A 20,478-nucleotide genomic window follows, 5' to 3' on the forward strand; every position below is an offset into this window, starting at 1 on the left:
GGGATTTAATTGATTTTAAAGTGTCATTGCCGCCCGCGACCAGCTGGGCTTTTGAATTATCCTTTATATCCTTAGCGCGCTTGTTTATGCTGATTCGATCGGATGCGCGACAAAAGCTCGTGTTTTCGCGCGTCGACGCGGTTTTGTGTACATCGGTGAATCGAGGATATTTAAAAATCGACTCTCGAAAATTAAAATAACAAGGGACATGTATAGTTCGCTATAAATACTCAGTACAAGCTCTCGTGCGCGTAAAAGACTCGTGTTATGAATCATTTAAAAAGCTTGTAGCTGTGAGCTTATATAAGGCCATGTAGTCAGGGTTTAGTCTGTTGACGCTTGTAGAGGTGAGGTAGGGAGAAATTGGACACGTGTGTTCGATTGAACTTTGTATTTATTTAGAGAGCTTGGAAATACTGATGTCAAACTTGACTCGGCAGAACGCAGACCGCAGGACAGGCAGGAGGGCCTAGGTCTGTGCAAGTCTCTGGTTCGAGCAAGAGTCCGAGTGCCCCCAGCGAAGCCACCCTTCAGGCCTCGGAGGGAAGACGTTGGTCTCGCTCATGAGGCCCGAAGGGAAGGGATAGCTTGGGCACTTTAGCGGATGAGTGGCGCGCGTGCTTTTTTGAGAATTCCGAAGATTATCGAGCGCGCGCGGCCGATCGTTTTATTGCTAAGTGCAATATGCGACAGACCGCTCGGCTGCCGAAAATCCGGGGACTGCCTCGTCTGGGGGATTAGCGAACGCGCGCGCGGCGGATCGCTTTATTGCGGTGAGGCAATAAAGCGAGGGACCGCTTGGCGAAAACTCGAGAACGTTGTGAACGCTCTCTGCCAGGCCCCGCAGATGCGGGAAACATGCACGCCACATCACCCCCTTGCCAGTGATAACGCTACATAGGTATTATATATGAAATTATTGTACATGTTAGTGGCTTATGCTATATATGAAAATAATACGAAAAATTTTACATTCTATTTGAAACCAGCTTGGTAACGGTCCGGAAAACGAACAGTACGGCCGGATCGCGTAGTTATACGTTCCCGGTTTTCGCGATTTATATTCGCCGGTCTTGGCTGCTGTACATTTTCTGGCGCAGGAGCAGCGTTAACCGGTGGCACGACCTTTCTTTGCTTGATGGTAACCGTTACCCCTTGGTAACTATCTTCGTCTGCGTCGTCGCTACGGTTTTCTTCTGCGAGTTTTTCGATTTCGTCTGACAATATAAACGCGGGCTTGAGTCGATCAATTGACACGCGAACTTTTTTATCATTTATTTCGATAACAAAAGATTTGTCGCTGCGCTCGATGACCTTATAAGGTCCATCGTACGGCGGATCGGACGGGCCTCGCACGGCGTCGTGACGTAGAAAAACATACGGTGAACTCGCTAGTTCTTTGAACAAGAATACTTTTTTCTCACCGTGGCGATGTACAGGCGACGGTTTTACATTGTTGACACACTTTCGTAGATCTTTGACGAAGTTTGATGTCGGATTTTGGTCGCTAGTAAGGAAAAATTCCGCAGGCAAACGTAACCCGGTGCCGTAAACAAGTTCGGCTGACGTGGCTCCGAGGTCTTCTTTAAATGACGTACGGATGCCAAGTAAGACGATTGGCAAAATTGAAACCCAATCGCTGCCGTCGTGACACTTAATCGCAGCTTTTAGTTGCCTGTGCAATCTTTCCACTAAACCGTTAGCTTGAGGATGGTAGCTTGTCGTACGCATGCGTTTCGTACCTAACAATCTACACAATTCGGTAAAAAGCGCGGATTCGAATTGGCGTCCTTGATCCGTCGTAATACGAGCAGGAACACCAAATCGAGCGATCCAAGTCGAAAGCAGAGCGTTCGCGACGGTCGTAGCTTCCATATCGGCTAGCGGAATGACTTCGGGCCAGCGAGTAAAGCGGTCGATACACGTCAAGCAATATCTGAAACCTTGGCAATGACTCATGGTAATTAAATCGATGTGAATGTGTTCAAAACGATTTGCTGTTGTCTCGAATTGTTGAACAGGCGCGGAGACGTGTCGAGTGACTTTACAGCGCTGGCACGAAGTGCACGCCCGCGTCCATTCTTTACAATCCTTATTAATCGACGGCCACACGAAACGCGAAGTTATTAACTGCTGTGTAGCGCGCATCCCGGGATGTGACAGGCTGTGCAGTGAGTTGAACACTGCGCGGCGCAAAGACACGGGGACGAACGGCCGTACGACGTCGCTCGTCGTATCACAATATAAATGCACGTTCTGGTCCGGAAAGTATACCTTTTTCAATTGGAGTGCTGATTTTTCGTCGCTCAGCATCTCGCGTAATTCGGTATCAGCTTTCTGAGCGGACACGAGTGCATTGTGATCAACCGATGAGGCGATTGCTTCAACGCGAGATAATGCGTCGGCTACGTAATTTTCGGAACCTTTAATGTGTCTAATGTCAGTCGTAAATTGTGAAATGTAATCTAAATGTCTAAACTGACGCGGAGAACATTTGTCTAAATTTTGATTGAAAGCAAAAGTAATCGGTTTCTGATCAGTGAAAATTATAAAATGTCTGCCCTCTAGCATATGGCGAAAACGTTTGACAGAACTGTAGATAGCGTAAAGCTCGCGGTCGTACGCGCTGTATTTACGTTGAGCCTCAGTCAATGATTTTGTGTAAAAAGCTAGAGGTTGCCAAGCATTATCTACTAGTTGTTGCAATGCGCCGCCAATCGCGAAATCTGAAGCATCGACTACAAGACTGATCTGCGCGCCGGGTATTGGGTGCGCGAGTAATGCTGCATTCGCGAGAGCAGTTTTCGACTTCGAAAAAGCGTCGCGAGCTTCGTCGGTCCACTCAACTGGCGTGTTGCCCTTTTTCGCACCTCCTAGTAATGCGTTCAAAGGGTGCAAAATTTTAGCCGCGTGAGGAACAAATCTGCGGTAAAAGTTAAACATGCCGAGATAACGACGCAAGCTTTTAATCGTCTCTGGCAATGTAAATTTCGAGATCGCTTCGACGCGTTCTTGCATTGGAGCAATGCCGCTGGCGTTAACCGTATAACCGAGGAAGGTTACTTCACTTACACCGAATACGCATTTCGCAGGGTTAATCACGACACCATATTTCGTGAATCTATCGAATAACATTTTCAGATGCTCTAAGTGTTGCGTTTCGTTTTCGGACGCGATCAAAAAATCATCAATATAAGCGTAGACAAAATCGAACCCGCGTACAATCTCGTCGACGAAACGTTGACATGTCTGTGCTGCATTGCGTAGCCCGAACATCATCATTACCGGTTCGAAAAGACCGAAAGGCGTAATTATTGCCGCCTTTTCGACGTCTTCGGGAGCGATAGGTATTTGATGAAACGCACGCACGAGATCGACCTTAGAAAATACTTTTTTACCGTACAAGTTATGCGCGAAGTCCTCGATGTGCGGTGGCGTATACCTGTCGGGGATGGTGCGGGCGTTGAGGCCTCGGTAGTCGCCGCACGGCCGTGGATCGCCATCCTTCTTGGAAGCCATGTGAAGGGGAGTCGCCCATGAGCCCTTGCCGGGCCTCATGATCCCCAGCTCTATTAGCATCGCGAAGGTGTCCTTGGCTTTCTTCTGTCGTACGGGCGAAAGGCGGCGGCACTTGGCGTGTACCGGAGGTCCTGGCGTCGTCTCGATATGGTGTTGCACCTTGTGCTTTACCGAGTTTCCTCGAAAAGTCGGCGGGCGCGTCAGATCGGGGTATTTCGCAAGTAGCTGGTGATACGGAGAATCACCTACTACTGTTTTGATACCCGGTTCTTCTTCTCCGGTTGGAAACCCGCGCGATGACAAACCAGTCACGTTATCTATCAACGACTTATTTTTGGCATCTATCAACAAGCCGTGATGCGATAAAAAATCGATGCCAATAATTGCGGAACTCACCTCCGCGACGATAAATGGCCACATGAACTCGCGGCGGAGGCCGAGGTTCAGCGTCAACGGCACACTTCCGTAAGTCGCGATGGTCGAACCGTTGGCGGCGAACAACTCGTACGCGCACTTTTCCCGCTTGTCCGTAAGCCACGATCGTGGATACACACACAGATCGGCGCCGGTATCAACCAGGAATGTCTTGCGCGAATTAGAGTCCTCAACGTAGATGCGGCGATGCGCTAACCCGTCAATGCTTGCCGCATTCACTGACGACGCGCGTCGTTTCCCGACCAGGTACACGGACTGCGGCACTTTGTTGCACGTTCCTTGAAGCGACGGTGATAGAAGCACAACTCCGTCGGCTCGATGCGCGCCGATGCAGGTGTGGACGGTCGGCTGCGAGCCGCACGAGATGCTCCTCTAGCGCGGGAGCGACTTCGGTCTTGCGTTAACGCGTTCACTTGAATGGTCAACTTCTGAATTTGTTCGAATAATCCCGACATATCATTGACCGCGTTGACCTGTTTACTGGGAGTTATCTCATGGACCGTGTCGGCCAGTTTCAGAATTTTATCTACGGCTGTCTCGCTGGAAGCCGCCATAACTGTCTGCAATTGCGAGGGCAGGCGCGTTTTCCACAGTTCGAGTATGAACTCCTCCGAAGTGTTCGCGGTGGCATGCGCTTTCAAGGCACGGAAAAATTCTGATGGCTTACGGTCGCCTATCTGCTCTCCTTCTAATAACTTCCGCACTCGCGCGCCGTCCGATTCCGTGAACCGCTCGACCATTTTCGTCTTCAAATCCGTGTACTTGTCCGTAGCGGGTGGCTCTGTCAGGACATCTTCCATCTGGTTGATGGCCCTCTCCGTCAAACTCGAGATGGTATTACAATACTTAATGTTGTCGTCTGTAATACCCGCAGTGACGAACTGCGCCTCCAACAGCGTGAACCAAACCTTGATTTTGTTTTCAAGGAAAGGTGGCGCGCGGAAATTCCGCGGCGCGTGCACGTTCACCACGGGCGCCGAATTAGCGGACACGTCACCGGTTTCTGGCATTTTAAAAACACTCGACTACACGCAAGTACACAAAACACTTAGAAATTGTCCAATCACTTCCTTCACCTTAATATCACGTCGGGGTCACCAATTTTTAGTCTGTTGACGCTTGTAGAGGTGAGGTAGGGAGAAATTGGACACGTGTGTTCGATTGAACTTTGTATTTATTTAGAGAGCTTGGAAATACTGATGTCAAACTTGACTCGGCAGAACGCAGACCGCAGGACAGGCAGGAGGGCCTAGGTCTGTGCAAGTCTCTGGTTCGAGCAAGAGTCCGAGTGCCCCCAGCGAAGCCACCCTTCAGGCCTCGGAGGGAAGACGTTGGTCTCGCTCATGAGGCCCGAAGGGAAGGGATAGCTTGGGCACTTTAGCGGATGAGTGGCGCGCGTGCTTTTTTGAGAATTCCGAAGATTATCGAGCGCGCGCGGCCGATCGTTTTATTGCTAAGTGCAATATGCGACAGACCGCTCGGCTGCCGAAAATCCGGGGACTGCCTCGTCTGGGGGATTAGCGAACGCGCGCGCGGCGGATCGCTTTATTGCGGTGAGGCAATAAAGCGAGGGACCGCTTGGCGAAAACTCGAGAACGTTGTGAACGCTCTCTGCCAGGCCCCGCAGATGCGGGAAACATGCACGCCACAAGGGTATAAATAAAAATTCGAGCGACGACCTGCTTCCTTTACCCAAAATACTTTTTCGTCTCTTTTCGAGCCGCGTGTACTCGACCGACGAGTCCAATCTCCGAGAAGCGTTTGAGTGAGTCATGCTGGACGAGACTATAGAGATAGAAAAATCGCAACGATTCCGGAGCTCGGAATATTATGCAGAGATATATTACGTGAGTCACGACTCTGGATCTCCTTTTCGCGGTCGGGGCCGGAAATCGTGTGCATCGGACCTTGGAAAGATCAGCTACAGTGGTAGGGTAAAATTTAGTCTGAATTATAATGGCGAACACCTGCAACAATACGCGTAGCACTTAACAAGAGCAGCACAGCAACCCAGAGCTCGAGGCTTGTGTACATATAGCTACGCGCATAATTGGCGTTACCGCCTCACGCAGCAATAATTACCGGTCGCTGCAGCTTTAGTGACAATTTAAGAGCCAGCCGCGCGCGCAGCGCTAACGAGGGGCCGGGGCAATATCGCAGCCCCCGTATCTCTGAAATTTGACATTCAATTATCCGCGGCGCTGCAGCTCGCGTGGGTGGATTATAAAACACAGTGGTGACGTCCCGAGAAAGAGAGAGAAGGGAGACAATCGATGAGATATCGCAGCCGGCGACACGCTCGATTAGAGGTGTGAATAGGAGATTCCTTCGCGTCGCGTGAATGGGACTGTGTGCTGGAGATGAATCGCTTTCGAAGAAAGTCGCCGAATGATGATTATGTATTCGCGGCTTCGTAAACCCGAGAGAGCTGTTCTCGCGCGAGTTAATGAATGGATTACGTTGTATAGAAGCAATTTACATTTTACGTGAATTTGATTGATTCGAAGCGCGACGCGTTACTATATACTATTCACTCGTGTGTGTGTGTGTGTGTGTGTGTGAAATTTTTCGTAAACACAAGCTCGCTTTGGAAATATCGATTCCGAGGACACAACGAGCGGACAAAGAGAGCCCGCGCGTCGTTTAAAATCTTTTCCTCACGCTAAGGACATAAATCTGCATGAGAAGAAGTCGCGAGAGAGCGAATACGTGCGTATGCTCTCGAGGGAGTACGAGCACACTCGTATGTACACACGCAGAGAGGCTCCTCTTCGATAATTGGATCATTTCCATATCGATATGTTATAACAACGCTCTCGCCGCGGGTTCCTCTTCGTAGGAAAAAAGGGAGGACGCCTGCAGCGGTTCCGAGAAAATCCGATATGTATACGGCTTTTTTACCTGCTCCCGGTGGGTATATAATATGTCCTTTTCGAGGGTTGTATCCCTCTCATTGTTCGCTTCGTGTACACGCGGTACACCGTACGCGATTATTATTATTTCATTCCCGTCTCTCCGAAGATTGCACGAGTCATGGAAAAAAGCAAGCTCTATCGTCCGAAGCGAAATTTCGAAAATTGGAGTCGATCTCACGACGGCATTTCCGCGTCGATCTCGACGGCAGCAGCACGTGCGTCAAAGTCAGAGGGACATTTCGTCCCCCTCTCGGGCGCACTGCACATACGACAAGAGCTCTCGCGTCTCTGATTTATCGCGGCCGATCGAATCGTCCTTATTCGCCTGGCGCTTTTTGCTTCTTCGCGAGCTGAAGAAGAAAAGCTCGAGAGAGGAGGAAGTGTACGGGACGCGTAGTCGCGATCATAGAGCGAATGAATGAATCGGGATGTGTCGTATACGCCCAAGAGCCGAGAGAAAGAGAGGATCGTGGCGAAGAGATAATGACGGCGCGTGGAATTCGCGAGATAGCGCGCTGATTCTATATGTCCTTGTCGCTGCTGCTGCTGCTGCTGCTGGAAAAATCCCGAGGCATCTCAGTGCAGCGCATCGAAGAGAGATCGAAAATTCACTTTTTCTATGAGTCTTTTTATCGGCGGCGATCTCGTTCGACGCCGCGCGCGCTATTCCAGCATCAAATTCATTCCGTCGTGCTGGCATCGAGATAATACCGGCGATACGGAGCCGCCGCGCGCGGCCACGATTAACTCTCCGAGGCGACAACGACGTGTGGACCTTCAATTACATCTCGCTCGGGCTCGATATACGTACGTGGGATAGAGGTATAGACCGGCCGTATAAGAAGTGCACTTGAGATCTTCCGTTAGTCGCCTGGGCTAACGAGATTCCGAAGCGACTGCGCTGTTATGCATGTCCGGACGATGAGGTATTTAGAATGCGATATACGTATACACGTTATATCCATTGTCAGAATTTCGTGAAATAAATCGCGGCGAACCGGAAGCTCGCAATAAGAGAGACAAGATAAGCATCGAAAGAAATAGAGCGACTCAGCTCTCGGAAGCCGCAGCAGCTCTCCCGCGGCGCGGTATATAAGAAACGATCCTCTAGGCATGCGCGCAATGTCGCGAGCGCGAATTCCCGCGCTTAAAAATGGCCATACGACGACGATCGGCCGGTCAAAGCCGCGCCGATGATGATACCCTCTCTCGCTCTCTAGTTAGGCTTTCAAAAGCCGCTCTCTTGCGCGCAGTCGCGTGTGCAGCAAGCTGAAGAAGAGGGATAGATCGAGCGCGACTCGTGGAATGCGTGCGCTTCTTCTTCCCCGGCAGCGGTAGCTTTCGTCGTCGATTAGCGTTCGTTACAAATTGTTGGGGAATGCTGGAAAGGAGCGGAGCTTTTTACTCCCGCGGCTGCTGGCATTAGCGGGCTTTTATTATTCGACGACGCGACGCGCGACTTTTTCCCCTGATTTATCCCCGGCAAATTAGTTATTCGCTCGAGTCGATATAAATCAGGATTTTCGGAGCTCGAAAACTGCGCTGCATGCAGCGCCCATCCGTCAGTCGCGGCTTTTAAAAGCCTGCGCGGTATTTATCGATCGTAAAGCGCGCGCGCGCGCGCGAAAGCGCAATAAGAGAAGTCGAAATTGCGCGTTTTCAATCTTCAAAAGCTGCGCGCGCGCGGGAAATACGAATGCGCGCAAAAAGGGCCGATTTACGACCCGCCGCCGAGCGCTTAATGAGACCGAGAGCGTCTCTGTGTGGCCGCGCATACTGCCGCGCGGCGTTTTTGGCGGCTACTGCTACTGAGGTGGTCGGGATCGATCGAGCCTAGGGATCTGCGATTTGCGAGCTTGGAACTCGCGTGAAAGATTTTTTTCATCAAAGTGTTTGTTTTGTTTATTTCGACCTCCCCCGCGCTTCCCATTCCCGCATTATATACTCGACACGTTTTCTCATGCGAAGCTTTACGCGCGAGCGTCGGTCATTATGCGCGACGAGTCGCGCGCGCGAACTGGGTATTAATGCTGATAGATTGATTGGGCTTTTGACGAATGGAAATTATCGCACGCGCGCACGCGAGAGAGGATGAATGAATTAACGCCCCGACACGCTGTTTTCCTCGTTTTTTGCTGTTTTTTTTTTTCACTCTCATCTCGAGTGCGCGTTTTGCATTCGCTAGTGGGTGTCGTGCCGAGTAAATTTAGACGTGAGAGTGTATTAACATCGTCGGCTGTTTTTATTATTTATACTCGCTTCGAAAATAAAAATTCGCCAACAAAGCGTCAAAGTGACAAAGGCTCTCAGCCCCGCAACAGTAAAACGTTAAACTGCAGAGGAGCACTCAGTCCTCGACCAAAAAGGTTTCTCTCCTCTCGGGGTCAGCCGCTGCACGTCATATACATACATCTCTCTCCTTCTCGAAAAAAGAAGTCTTACCTGCCCTTTGTCCGTCGCTCTCTCACCTACACTCGTGGCTTGGATTTATGGGCCGTGAAAAAGCGACGTCCCGGGCCGGGCCTTTGTCGCCCCGCGGGACTATTTTGTTTCTACTAATTATGGAACGGATCTCGCGCGCCGCGATTCCTCTCGTGCCACCGAGGCTCGAGTTGCTATTTTTCTTGTCGACCGGAGCTTTTTGTTCCCGCGCCGGATAAAAAGTTCCTTCTTTTGTGCGCGCGAGCTCGCTTTGATCCCCGCGAGAAGAAAGTCGAGCTTGTGCCTGATTGCTAATTATAGGCGGCTGGTGTGATCCTACACACATATTTTTACGTAACGGTACGATTCTTCCCACATTTTTCACGAGAGCTTGCGCAACCGCGATGAGTACGTAGGTTTGGAATCCATCCACGCTTCGGAGCCTAATCTCTTCAGCGGAGGTATAATGACTCGTCGTCGGGTACAGGGTGTAACGGTGAAGCCTAAAACTGCACTTTATTGATAAATTCTTCGATTCTTCCTCCCCGAAAGGGGCAGACGCGACACAATCGAAGAGCCCAGTCACAGCCGCTAACAATTACCGCGTACACGCGGTGCGATGCATATGCACACACACATGTACAATAACGGTACGCTCGAAAGGGAAATAACAAGGTGTATCGTTTATCACTCGGTGTCATCGTCGTCGTCGTCGCCGTCAGGTCTCGGATCGACGCGCGCGTCCGAGTCACGCTCCGAAAAATCAAAATAAACGAGCCGAGAACGGCTTTTTGTCGCGCGGCGACGATGACTCGCCCCGATTTTCCGGCGTAAGTGATTCTCGAATCGAATCCGTCTGTACTATATGCAGCCGTATGCACCTTCTTCGAGATATTCCCGCTAGACGCGAATTCTACAAGTAAACGGTCCGCGCACGTAAGAACCGCAACAGCCTCCGGTCAGGCGGTATTACCCTTACACAACAGCAGCAGCAGCAGCAGCACAATTACGGAAGCCTCGGTAAATCTCCGGCTCGCATGCAAGCGCTCGCTCGCGCGCGTTTCGCCGGAAAAGCAGAAGAAGCGGAAGTTCGCGGCGGCGACGAGCGAGAGGCTCTCTCTTTCTCTCTCTGCAGTCATCATTGGGTCAGTATACTAGTGTTGCGTCTCGCGTGCCTGCGTCCCGCAGCTACCGCTCGTACTTTTCTCTTTCTCTCCGTACACCTATACGCGTACATACAGGGCAGTGCGAGTGCGTGAGGCATTCTTCTGCAGCGCGATGGAATGTCGTTTGCTCGATCCTCGCTCGTTTATGGCGAGCTGCGCGGAGTGGCATCGAGTGCGGCTCGATATTCTTTATTTTATATATATATATATATATATATATATATATATATATATATATATATATATATATGTGCGTATACCCGGCGACGAGGGTGAGAAAAGATGGAGAAATGATTTTCGACTCTCGGCTTATCGCTCGCGGTGTAATTGACACGAGTGTGTAACAAGTGCGAAGAAATTAGCCCCCGCACGTGCGTGCAGTGTGTTTGTGTGTGTGTACATAGCGCGTATTATATAGGTATGCTATTGGAATGGAATGATCGGTATGCGGGCAGTTCTTGTTTATACTAATCGATCCTAAGTACACATCCGTGGAAGCTCGATATTGTTGGTAATCACCTAATTACAGGCCGTGTGTCGGCAATTATCCGATCCATTTATTCCGCGGATGCATACGCAGCCGAGAGAACATCGCTACGGAGACCAGTAGCGCCGTAAATGGTGACTTCTTTTGCATGGCCTTGGCTACAGGGTACTAGAGACAAATTATCCGTATATACGCGCGCGGAACGTGCCATCATCCTAGACCTGATTAGCGTTCGCTTTCTCGATTCGAGTGCGTATACGCTAATTTTTTCTTCACGAGCGAGTCTTTCACACGACAGCTCGCCGGAGAGATTCCCATCGATATCGGCTGATGCGCACACAGGACGACCCCCGAAAGCATCGGGATTCCCTGAATTCCGAGAGCGCGAGAGAGCTCCCAATCCACGCCCTCGTATGCAAGAACGCGCGCACGTAACAATTACCTCACGGGCTCTCTCTCCCTCTCTCTCTCCCTCTCTCGAGCATCATTCACTTACACTCTCATCAAAAATCTCTCCCTCTCTCGCTTGCGCTAAAACAGATGAAATCGACATACACGTGTGTGTATATATGTATAGGTAGGTGCTCTCTCCCTCTTTCTTTGGCCGCGGGGTGCAGGTTCGATTGCGGCGGTGGCGGCGCGGCAGCGAGTGAAAGATCTCGAAAAGGTAGTAGGGGCATAGCCACGGAGAGAGAGAGAGAGAGAGAGAGAGAGAGAGAGAGAGAGAGAGAGAGAGAGAGAGAGAGAGAGAAGACCTTGAGAGCGGTCAGCCACTGCTGCCGAGGAGAAAATCCGCGCGCGCGAACGAACGTACGATGCCGTGGTATACAGCACGCGGCTCGTTGGTATAGGTACACCTATACTTGCGCCTCGATACGGCTGCTTAAGGGACACCGAGCTCTATGGATATTAAGGCTGTTATATTTGAAAAAATAATTGTTTCAGGAAGCGATACGCGGGTATATGTGTATATAAGGAGGAAATTTAAGTGCACCGCGCGGCCCTCGTCCATTAATAACGAAAGAGCTCACAAAGGGTGAAACGCTACTGGGTAATAAGACCTGGTCACGGCGAGCCGGAACTAACTTTGGCTAGAAAACGAGCAACGAGTCGCCGGGCATTTGTAAAAGATAATTCCTCGCCTGCACACGGCGATGTACGAATGTTGCTCTTTGTTCTATTATTAGAACGAAATCTTCTGTATATACTCTCGCGCGCGTATAATAATCGACGAAAAACGAAAATGAGCCCTTACGCGGTCAGAGCTGCCCATTGCTCGCGAATGAACTGGACTGTCAATAAGCTCGCCTCGCGCTGGCGTTCGTTGAACCCTCTCCTCTCTTCTCTCTTCTCTCGCGAGCGAGCAGCGAGCCGAGAGAGAGAGAGAGAGAATCACGGCCCGGAAATGTTTTTCTGATCGGAAGATAAGGACGCCGGCTCGCGCTCGCGCCCGCGCGGGGGATCGCTATGCGAGTCGATTAATTGTCGAGAAAAATTGCCTCGTGAGCCGAGCTGCCGCGGATTTTTTTCCTACTCGGGGCTCTATACCTTTATACACAAACGTACACAACAGAGTCGCAGAGACGCTATATATAGCTTTGTGTAATGGGATTGTATCATACATTGTTCGAGCCGAGGGATTCGCTCTTTTTTTTCTACGGAGGATGAGTTTTGATTTGATTAATGCCTTGCTGCGGGGGAACGCTTAATGAGATTGGATTTTTTATTCGGTGAAAAAACAATGACGTTTGTTGCTCGATAGAGTGGTTATTCGAGATGTTGAGTGTTTGTAGGCGATGTCGGGACACGTTAGATTCAAGGTGAAGGCTCTTGTACGGCAACTGAGGTAACGAGTTAATTGTGGGGGAACAATGCCTCGCGCTTGTTTCGATTTAAAGACGAAATTGCGATAAGTATGTGATTCGATATAAATCAATGCGAGTTTTCCCTCGAAAACTACATCTCGATTCGTTAGCGAAAAAACTAGCCGCTTCCCATAATCGAAGTACCGCGCATCGCTCTCGTGCACGCGAAAAACAAAGACACATCCAATCAAGTTTTTCACCTCTGAGGGCTCTCTCCCTCTCGATAAAACCGGGGATTTATTAATTGTACGTCATTTTCCCCGCAACATCCCCGGCAACCACACGTCGGCTTCGACTTCCACAAAGTTCATATATCGGAAAGTATCGCGCATTAATGTAAATCAGTCGATTCCCCGTGCCTCGCGTGATCGCGTACTCAATTACGCAACTGCCGTTGCTCACGAGAGCCACGTGTGTGTGTGTGTGTACGCGCACACGAAAGTCGAGAATGGGATTTTTTCCGGCTGAAATGAGCGTATATTAGGCATTTTTACCCCGGCTAATCTTCCCTTCTGTGCGCGCGCGCGGCTTAAGAGGCGCCTGGGCCGTAAGAAGATGTAAATGTCAGTTGTTTTTATGATTCGTTGGGTTCTTTATCGGGAATGTAGTCGACAGGCGAAGAATTTTAATCGACGCGCTTCATCTCCTACTTTTTATCGGAAAAATATTTATACTAAACACACGGCGTACAAAAGTACGACGACAAAATAAATTCCAGCGATCGCGCCGGCGATAAACTGCAGCGTATCGGCCACGCGCGAAACTACGCGTTAATACGCGAGCGACATGTTCATCTGAGAGTGTAGCGCGAATCTAGGCTACATCGCTTTTTCTCACACCCACCGCTGCTCGATCAGTCATTCACTTTCTCGAAAGGTGTGTACGGCAGCTGCGCTGTGTACGAGACGAGCGGTTTCCGCCTATGTATATAATGCCTACACCTTGTGCATGTACACCCCGTTCATTTTCTTCGAATGCGCCAACTGATTGATTGATTGTCTTTGTCGAATCGCTCGTTCCTTTTGCTGCGCTGCGCTGGCTCTATACATATGTATGCGCGGAGTCGCATGAATGAAGTTTTGTGAGAAAGTGGTCTAGTTTTTGTAGTTCGCGCGAAATATACCATATCAAGTTTGGTCGAAAATTATTCATCGCTCATCTGCCTGCAGCGCGCGGGAGAAAGAGAGACAGGAAGCTGGGCCGCGTGTCCGCGATTATTCAACGAGTCGTTAAGCCGTAGCCGAGCAGTGCACTTTGAGAACGTTCGGGTGATCAATCAAGGAATCGCGCCGCGAATATACGGAAGGAAGCGAGGGCTGGATAACGTAAGGTGGGCTCGCGTTTTGATTTGGCTGCTGCGGCACGTCATGTAATTTATTGTTCGTCTTCCTGTGGGAAAAGAAACACTCGGTGCTTCCGCGATTGATGTCAGGAATGGACCAGGTGCTTATCGCAAGAAATTTCATTTCAGTGGTAACATCCGAGTGTGGCAAGACGAACGAACGTTAGAGCTGCTGCGCGAAGAGAGAGAAAACGCGCAGACAATGATGCGAGGCCCACGCGTTCGAGCGCGTCATAACAGACGCGTTTTTTGCCGCTCGCGTGCCAGTTTCGCGCCTTCTCTCCCCCTCTTTTTGCGCGGCCAGTGTTCCTCTTTTGCATTACGCGCTCTCTCTCTCTCTCTCTCTCTCTCTCTTTCTCTCTCTCTCTCTCTCTCTCGTTAAGGGATAATTGAATAATGAGCCGACTCGCGTACGCGTTCGGATATTGCGTGTGCAAACAGTCTGGCGTTCGCTGCTTCGTCTCTCGAAAGGGAGAATCACGCTTGCTTATTGGGACTGTAGCTCGAAAGGATCGCTTCGGCAGCGGGAGGTAATTGCGCGCAGAAAATGGGTTAGCGATGCTGCGTGCGCTGCGAGGATTTGAATTTTTTCCCGAAGAAAGCGAGGATCTTTTACGCACGCGTTTTGCGCTGCTTCGATGGCTCAATTTTCTACGGACGATAATCGGTTGAATCGAGAAAAATCGCGTTCAAAGTCCGATGCAACAATGCAGAGCTTCGAGAGGTCCAAATCGCGATGCTATCTCGACTCGCGATTCTATGCGTGCGCATATCCTACACACTTCTCCACCTCCCATATCCCCGCGGAAGAAATTCCCGATGCCATTCGATACCATTCGAACGCCTCGTGAAAGAAGCTTTCGTTCGTAATAATACTCGCGCGGATAGAGAGAGAGAGGGCTTCCTTGCAACGTGTTATACAAGAGGCGCCAGCACGCGTGTATAGACGCGCAGCCGAGAGAAGAAAAGGGCGGCGTCGCGGGCGCGCGAGTGACGCGCCGCGCGTGATTAATGCGTAAGGGCCGAGGCGTGGGCGTTCGGGGTGTCCCGATAATTAATCGCTCGCTAGTCTTTAATTTTCCCGCGGATTAATCGGCCGTTTATCATTCGCACACGTGCGCAACCCCCTCGCGGCGCTATGCGCCTCCTTTTTTGCTCGGCTGCTCGACGCGTGATTTTCAAACGGCGCTGCCTTGGGATATTTATGTCTTTGCGCTGTGATTACCGCGTATTTTTTCGCCGCGGCAGCACTGGCTGGTCTAGGCGAGGGCGTAATAATGGTGCGAGCGTTTGTTTCGAGATTTTTTTGCTTTTTGTTCGAGGAGCGAGATTCTAGAGGTGTACGCGTGTCGAGGGATTTTTCGAGTGGTTGCTTGTGATCTATGGGGTCCTGGGGTTTTTGCTTCGTTGTGGGAGTGAGCTTTGCGTTTCCGGATGCAGTGGAACGATTGGGAGCTATAGATTCGTATGTAACTTGGAGTTCATCGAACTTAAGTCTATTTACGAATAACCATGTTTATTCGAATTGATTATCGTTATTCTAATGCTGGTAGCGAGATCTGATTGTGAAAGTTTTTTGAATTTCCTGCTGCACGGACAAAAAAATACGAGAGTTTGGTGATAGCGAAACTGAGGTCTTCTAAATAAAGTTTTCTCTGCATAAATTTCTTACAGGGAAATTTAAAAAATTAAATATCTCGATATCAGAATAAGAACAATATTGAAAATGCCAGCAACAGGTACATGCCTCAAGAGACTTTATCGACGCGTCCGGAAATTCTACCTTACCGACCTGTGAACTTATCATCAGAAGCTTCTTTGAGCTAGCTGTGTTTTTTTTCGCAAAACTTTAGTCCCGGAAAAATTGTTCAAAAAAGATTAATTTTGATAAAAACTCACCGTTTTTGTCCAGCGTTTCTGGTGTACTTTCGATGACATTCTCGATAACTTTCGGTGTCTCCACTGGCAGTACAGGAGGAATCGGATCTTCGTTGCTAAAATCATAAAACGATTGTGCAATCGATTAGATACGTTAAATTTATTAGGTTTCAAATAATGTTGCAAAATATAAAGTAACGTACGCATCCTCGTATTCCAAAGAATTATTTTCCTCCTCTTCCCCGATGGTCGCAAGATTACTTTGCCAGTAGTAATCGTCCCCATCGCTCTCGTCCGACACGTCTTCGTCGTCCACCAGGTCTTTCTCGTTGTTCCTTCTCCTGTCCACGATCCTCAGTTCCTCCGCCAACTCCTCGTCCACTCGACTTCCCTCGTCCATCTGTGACACGTCCTGGCCGTTCACCACCACCTCCATCGTCTCTTCGTAAACCTCCTCCACGACCTGCACAACGTCCTCCTTCTTCTCGAGCATTTTCTCTTCGTCAGAATCGACTTCTACCTCCATAGAAACCGTACTACTGTCGCTCATGTCTGCGAGCATCTTCCGATTGATGCTGTTCCTGAGCTCGATCTCACCCTGTTCCCTACCGGTCTCGTCCTCGACGTCTCCGTCACCGGAAGCTTCCACCCCTCGGCTGGGCACCTCGCACTCGTCCGAGGTCCTCGAGGGCGGCTTCATCGGCGACAGCGACTTGACCTTCTTCATCTCCACGATCTCCAACACTTTGTTCGTCGGCGTGGGCTCCGACTCTTCCTCCGTCACCGGCTGCCTGTCTTGCATCTTCGCCTCGCCGTCCTCCTTCTTCTGCGTTTCCACGTTTCTGGCTTCCGGAACCGGCGGTGGAGGTTCTCTCCTCGGTGGCGGCGGCGGTGGCGGCGGCCTTTTCCTCTTGGCCTTCAGCTCTTTCCTGGGCATAGGTTTGGGTGGTTCCTGCTGATTGATGGGGATCCTGTTGACGTGGTTCCTGGCCGGCAGCGGCGGCGCCTCGCCGTTCACGACCTTCTCCACTATCTCGGCGTCGTCCTTGATCGGCCGGAAGTGCGTGCGCGAGTCCGCGGCCAGGTCGGCGGAGTAGAATATCCCCGGCCTGGCCTCGTGCCCGTAGCTGAGCGGGGCGTCCTGGAAGCTCAAGGGCGGCTGCAACGCGGGCGTCTCCTCGATCAGCACCGTGTTGGGCGCCACCACCGCCGTGACGCGCTCCACGTCTCCCCTGGACTCGACGTGGGTGCGGGCCTCGGAATTGGCCAGTCGAGTCAGCAGGAAGTCTGAGGGGTTGCTGAGATCCATACAGACCCCGTTGCTGAGCAGAAGGGCGTCACCGTTGACGTCGATCTCCGTCGGCGGGACGACGAGCTGTTCCGAAGTCGTCGAGGCCGTCGAGGTCGTGGAAAATCGGTCCGAGCTGGAGAACCGGTCGACCACCGTGGACAAGGAGCTGCTCGTGTCGTCGGACGTGCTACCGTGCGTGCTCGAGCCGTCCTGAGAGCGGGCGTCCAGATACGACTGCGCCTCTGCCGGCGGCTCCTGCAAATTTTAGGTGATTGTCAGAGATTAGCGCTAATTGCCGGGACATTGAGATTGTTGTCGTTGCGAGGGGAGTTATTATAACGGCGGGCTGTCGCAAGGAAACTGGCTGGATTATGGACCGGGAAGGGGTATTTATAATCGTCAAGGTAATTGGGAAACTGCTTTCGTCGGCTAATTGCAACTGCGAGACGTTTGTGGCAAATTTTTCATAGGAAAGTAAGAACTAGTACCTGTTTGATTTTGTTGAGTACCGGCGATACGTGAACCTTCGGCGAATCCTTGGGACTCTCGCTTTTGGATCCCGGGCCGCTTTTGACTGGCGACGAAACGCAGCTCTCATAATTGCTGGATCTAATGCTACTCGCCGCACTGCGAAAACTTCCTTGCGATTGAGGTGATCCAGTGGATTTTGGACTGTCGCGGGCTTTTCTCATACCTGAGAACAATCGTTTCATTTCAGTATTTTTTTCATGTCGATGTTTCGATCTATTGTTCTGTGAAATCTTCATTTCGCTGAACTTTCTTTTTTATCAAGCGAGAATAATCGGAAAATTTCTTTTATTAATAGCCGTACAATTAAGGGGCATGTGATTATTCAAAAACGTTTGATCCGTTTTCTCAGTAAGCTTTTGTAGAACGCAGGGGCGTTACCATTATGGCAATGAGAATAGCCTGAGAGACTTGCTACAATGAAAAAAATCTGCATATAAAGTCACGTAATTAATAACAAGCCGATCTAAAATGGTAACCGTATTCGAAATCGATCTTAATTAATGGAGAAGCGATACACTTTCTCATCGTTTAATTGCCATAAACGAAGTTCAGTTCACTTTCGCGAAATATGAAACGATTGGAAATCTATTTTTAAATATAATTCGTTGTCAAGGATCGTTATGAGCAGTATGGAATTACATCTACATACATTGAGATAATCATTGTATTAAAATTGTATACTCACAATTATAATGTTATCCCGACGATCATTGAGCGCGGTAAAAAATACACATTAGTATTCTTATAAAAATCAGCATTAATGTAAAGCTGTGTCTAAAGAGTACACACCTGGACTAGCCTCTCCATCGGCAAGGCCGCGATTGACAGCCGCCTGTGTCGAATCCCGTCTGAGCTTCCTCGGTGGGACAGGTGGCGGCGCGGCCGGTAATTCTGGTGGTACTTTGCTGCGCTGCTGAGGTTTACGCTCCGCGCTGACTACCTCTGGCCGTAGGGCGCCTCGACAGCGAACCGCAAGCTTTATCACCAACTGCGACTCCTTCAGGCGACGTACACAGTCCAGTCGCGTCATCTGTGTTACCGGTACCTCGTCGATTGAGAGTACCTACGGGATCAAATTCAGTGTTACAATTTGAGTATAAAATATCAAAGAATCTTAACTAAAATAAACTCTACAGTTTAATTTTCTGTGCAACTAGAATAGAATTAAGGTTACAGTGTATATGAGAAGTCATTGTCATTCTCTTGTTTGTCGTGAGAAAAGGCACACCTTTCTCGTACCTTCTACACTCGATTAAAATTTTTGCTTTACAGAATGCATAATTTGTGGCACAAAAATACTAATGTATCTTTGTGCGCTGGAATTTATTCAAAGGGTATACGTTTTATAAGGAATATACTGCTACATATTATTATGATTTATCTGTGGCTATGTTTTTGTGGATGTTACTGAAATTATACAGCTCTGATCGTAATCTTATGCTATTATATGCAACAAGCTTTTACGAGGTTGCCGGGAATAAGTACGTATTTTCTGAATTATATATCTAATGCGCTTAGCTTTCATCACTTTCTTAGAAACTCCTTTATAGACGCGAATTTTGTTAGATGCTACAAATTTTAGTTTTAAAATGTGAATGACATTTTGTTGTACCGATTGTAACTTTTGCGAATAAGTATGAAAGGTAACTCACCTCATCGCCTTCGCCCAGGTTACCCCACGAGCATTTGGCTCTGCTAGCCGGACTTTGTTCGGCGCAGCTCTGTATGAAGAGCCTGCGCACCTTCTCGGACGTCTTGTTGCCGCCTTCAAATTTTAGTCCAAAGCCGAGTCGTTCGCCGGGTAACCGGTACACTTCCACCTCCTCCTCGGGGTGCGCTGGATCGACCCCGTTCACCGTTGTTTGCTCTGGTAATTTGTTTTGTTGTTTGGTTCCAGTGCCGATCGATAGGACTGTGACAAAGCTCTCCGCCGAGCTGGGGATGGGTGGTTGCGTGCCCTGGACATTTACCACTGTTACAAACTCCTCGGCGGACGTTCGTTTGTCCGTGGATTCCATCGTTCTTCAGAGGATGAAAATAATGATGCCTTTTGATGCGTGTGGTGGATAGATGATGGCGGTTAACGGGCCATCGTTGGATGATTTAGAGTTGTTTGGTGATCCTATTGGAGTCTGTAAATAAATTTCATTTATTAGCTTCTAGTGTAAGGTTTGAGATTACTTAATAATTCAAGTAGAAAATTGACTTTTAAAAAATAGGTTTTTTTTAACAACTGTTATTATTATCACATCCATAAGGACTTTCATTCTAAGTGTATAAATTTCAACTAAGTTAAATAAAATATCATGTTTATCTATTATTTGCATGCCTTAAAAGGCGTTGAAAAATTGTTTGTTGTACTTTGCTTGCCTTTTGAATACAGAAGCACCTTTGAATAACTTGAATTTTCAAAAAGTGTCTACTATTCAATTCTGTACACAATAGAACGATTTTCTAGTTTTATTCTAATAATATATCATCTAGAGAAAAACTGTGCGGAAATTGATATAAGTATTTTAAACAATGAATTCATAAAAATTTTAAAGAAAAAAAATATTCCATAGAGAGCACAGACGTCCAAGGCTCAGACGTACGTAACAAAAACCCTACAGTTGAGAATAAGGCTGT

The 20,478-nt window shown here is 49.1% G+C and overlaps 1 protein-coding gene across 6 annotated transcripts in view; it reads right to left on the bottom strand.

The window, feature by feature from the left end:
• The window catches only part of LOC100122506 (PDZ domain-containing protein 2), a 99,717-nt gene that overhangs the window by 52,985 nt on the left and 26,254 nt on the right, over positions 1–20,478 (bottom strand). For 5 of the 6 annotated variants that reach the window (XM_031926405.2, XM_016983487.3, XM_031926404.2 and 2 more), the window contains exons 2-6: positions 19,503–19,982; positions 18,640–18,913; positions 17,808–18,013; positions 16,232–17,574; positions 16,050–16,144 (exon numbers count right to left, since the gene is read on the bottom strand). In XM_031926405.2, coding sequence (XP_031782265.1) covers positions 16,050–16,144; positions 16,232–17,574; positions 17,808–18,013; positions 18,640–18,913; positions 19,503–19,868 — 2,284 coding nt within the window. In that variant the 5' untranslated portion in view covers positions 19,869–19,982. Of the gene's footprint in view, positions 1–16,049; positions 16,145–16,231; positions 17,575–17,807; positions 18,014–18,639; positions 18,914–19,502; positions 19,983–20,478 lie in introns of those variants that run through there. The other variant, XM_032597908.1, reaches the window with a different exon arrangement.

This window comes from Nasonia vitripennis, chromosome 3, assembly GCF_009193385.2.
Source record: "Nasonia vitripennis strain AsymCx chromosome 3, Nvit_psr_1.1, whole genome shotgun sequence".
NCBI lineage: Eukaryota > Metazoa > Arthropoda > Insecta > Hymenoptera > Pteromalidae > Nasonia > Nasonia vitripennis.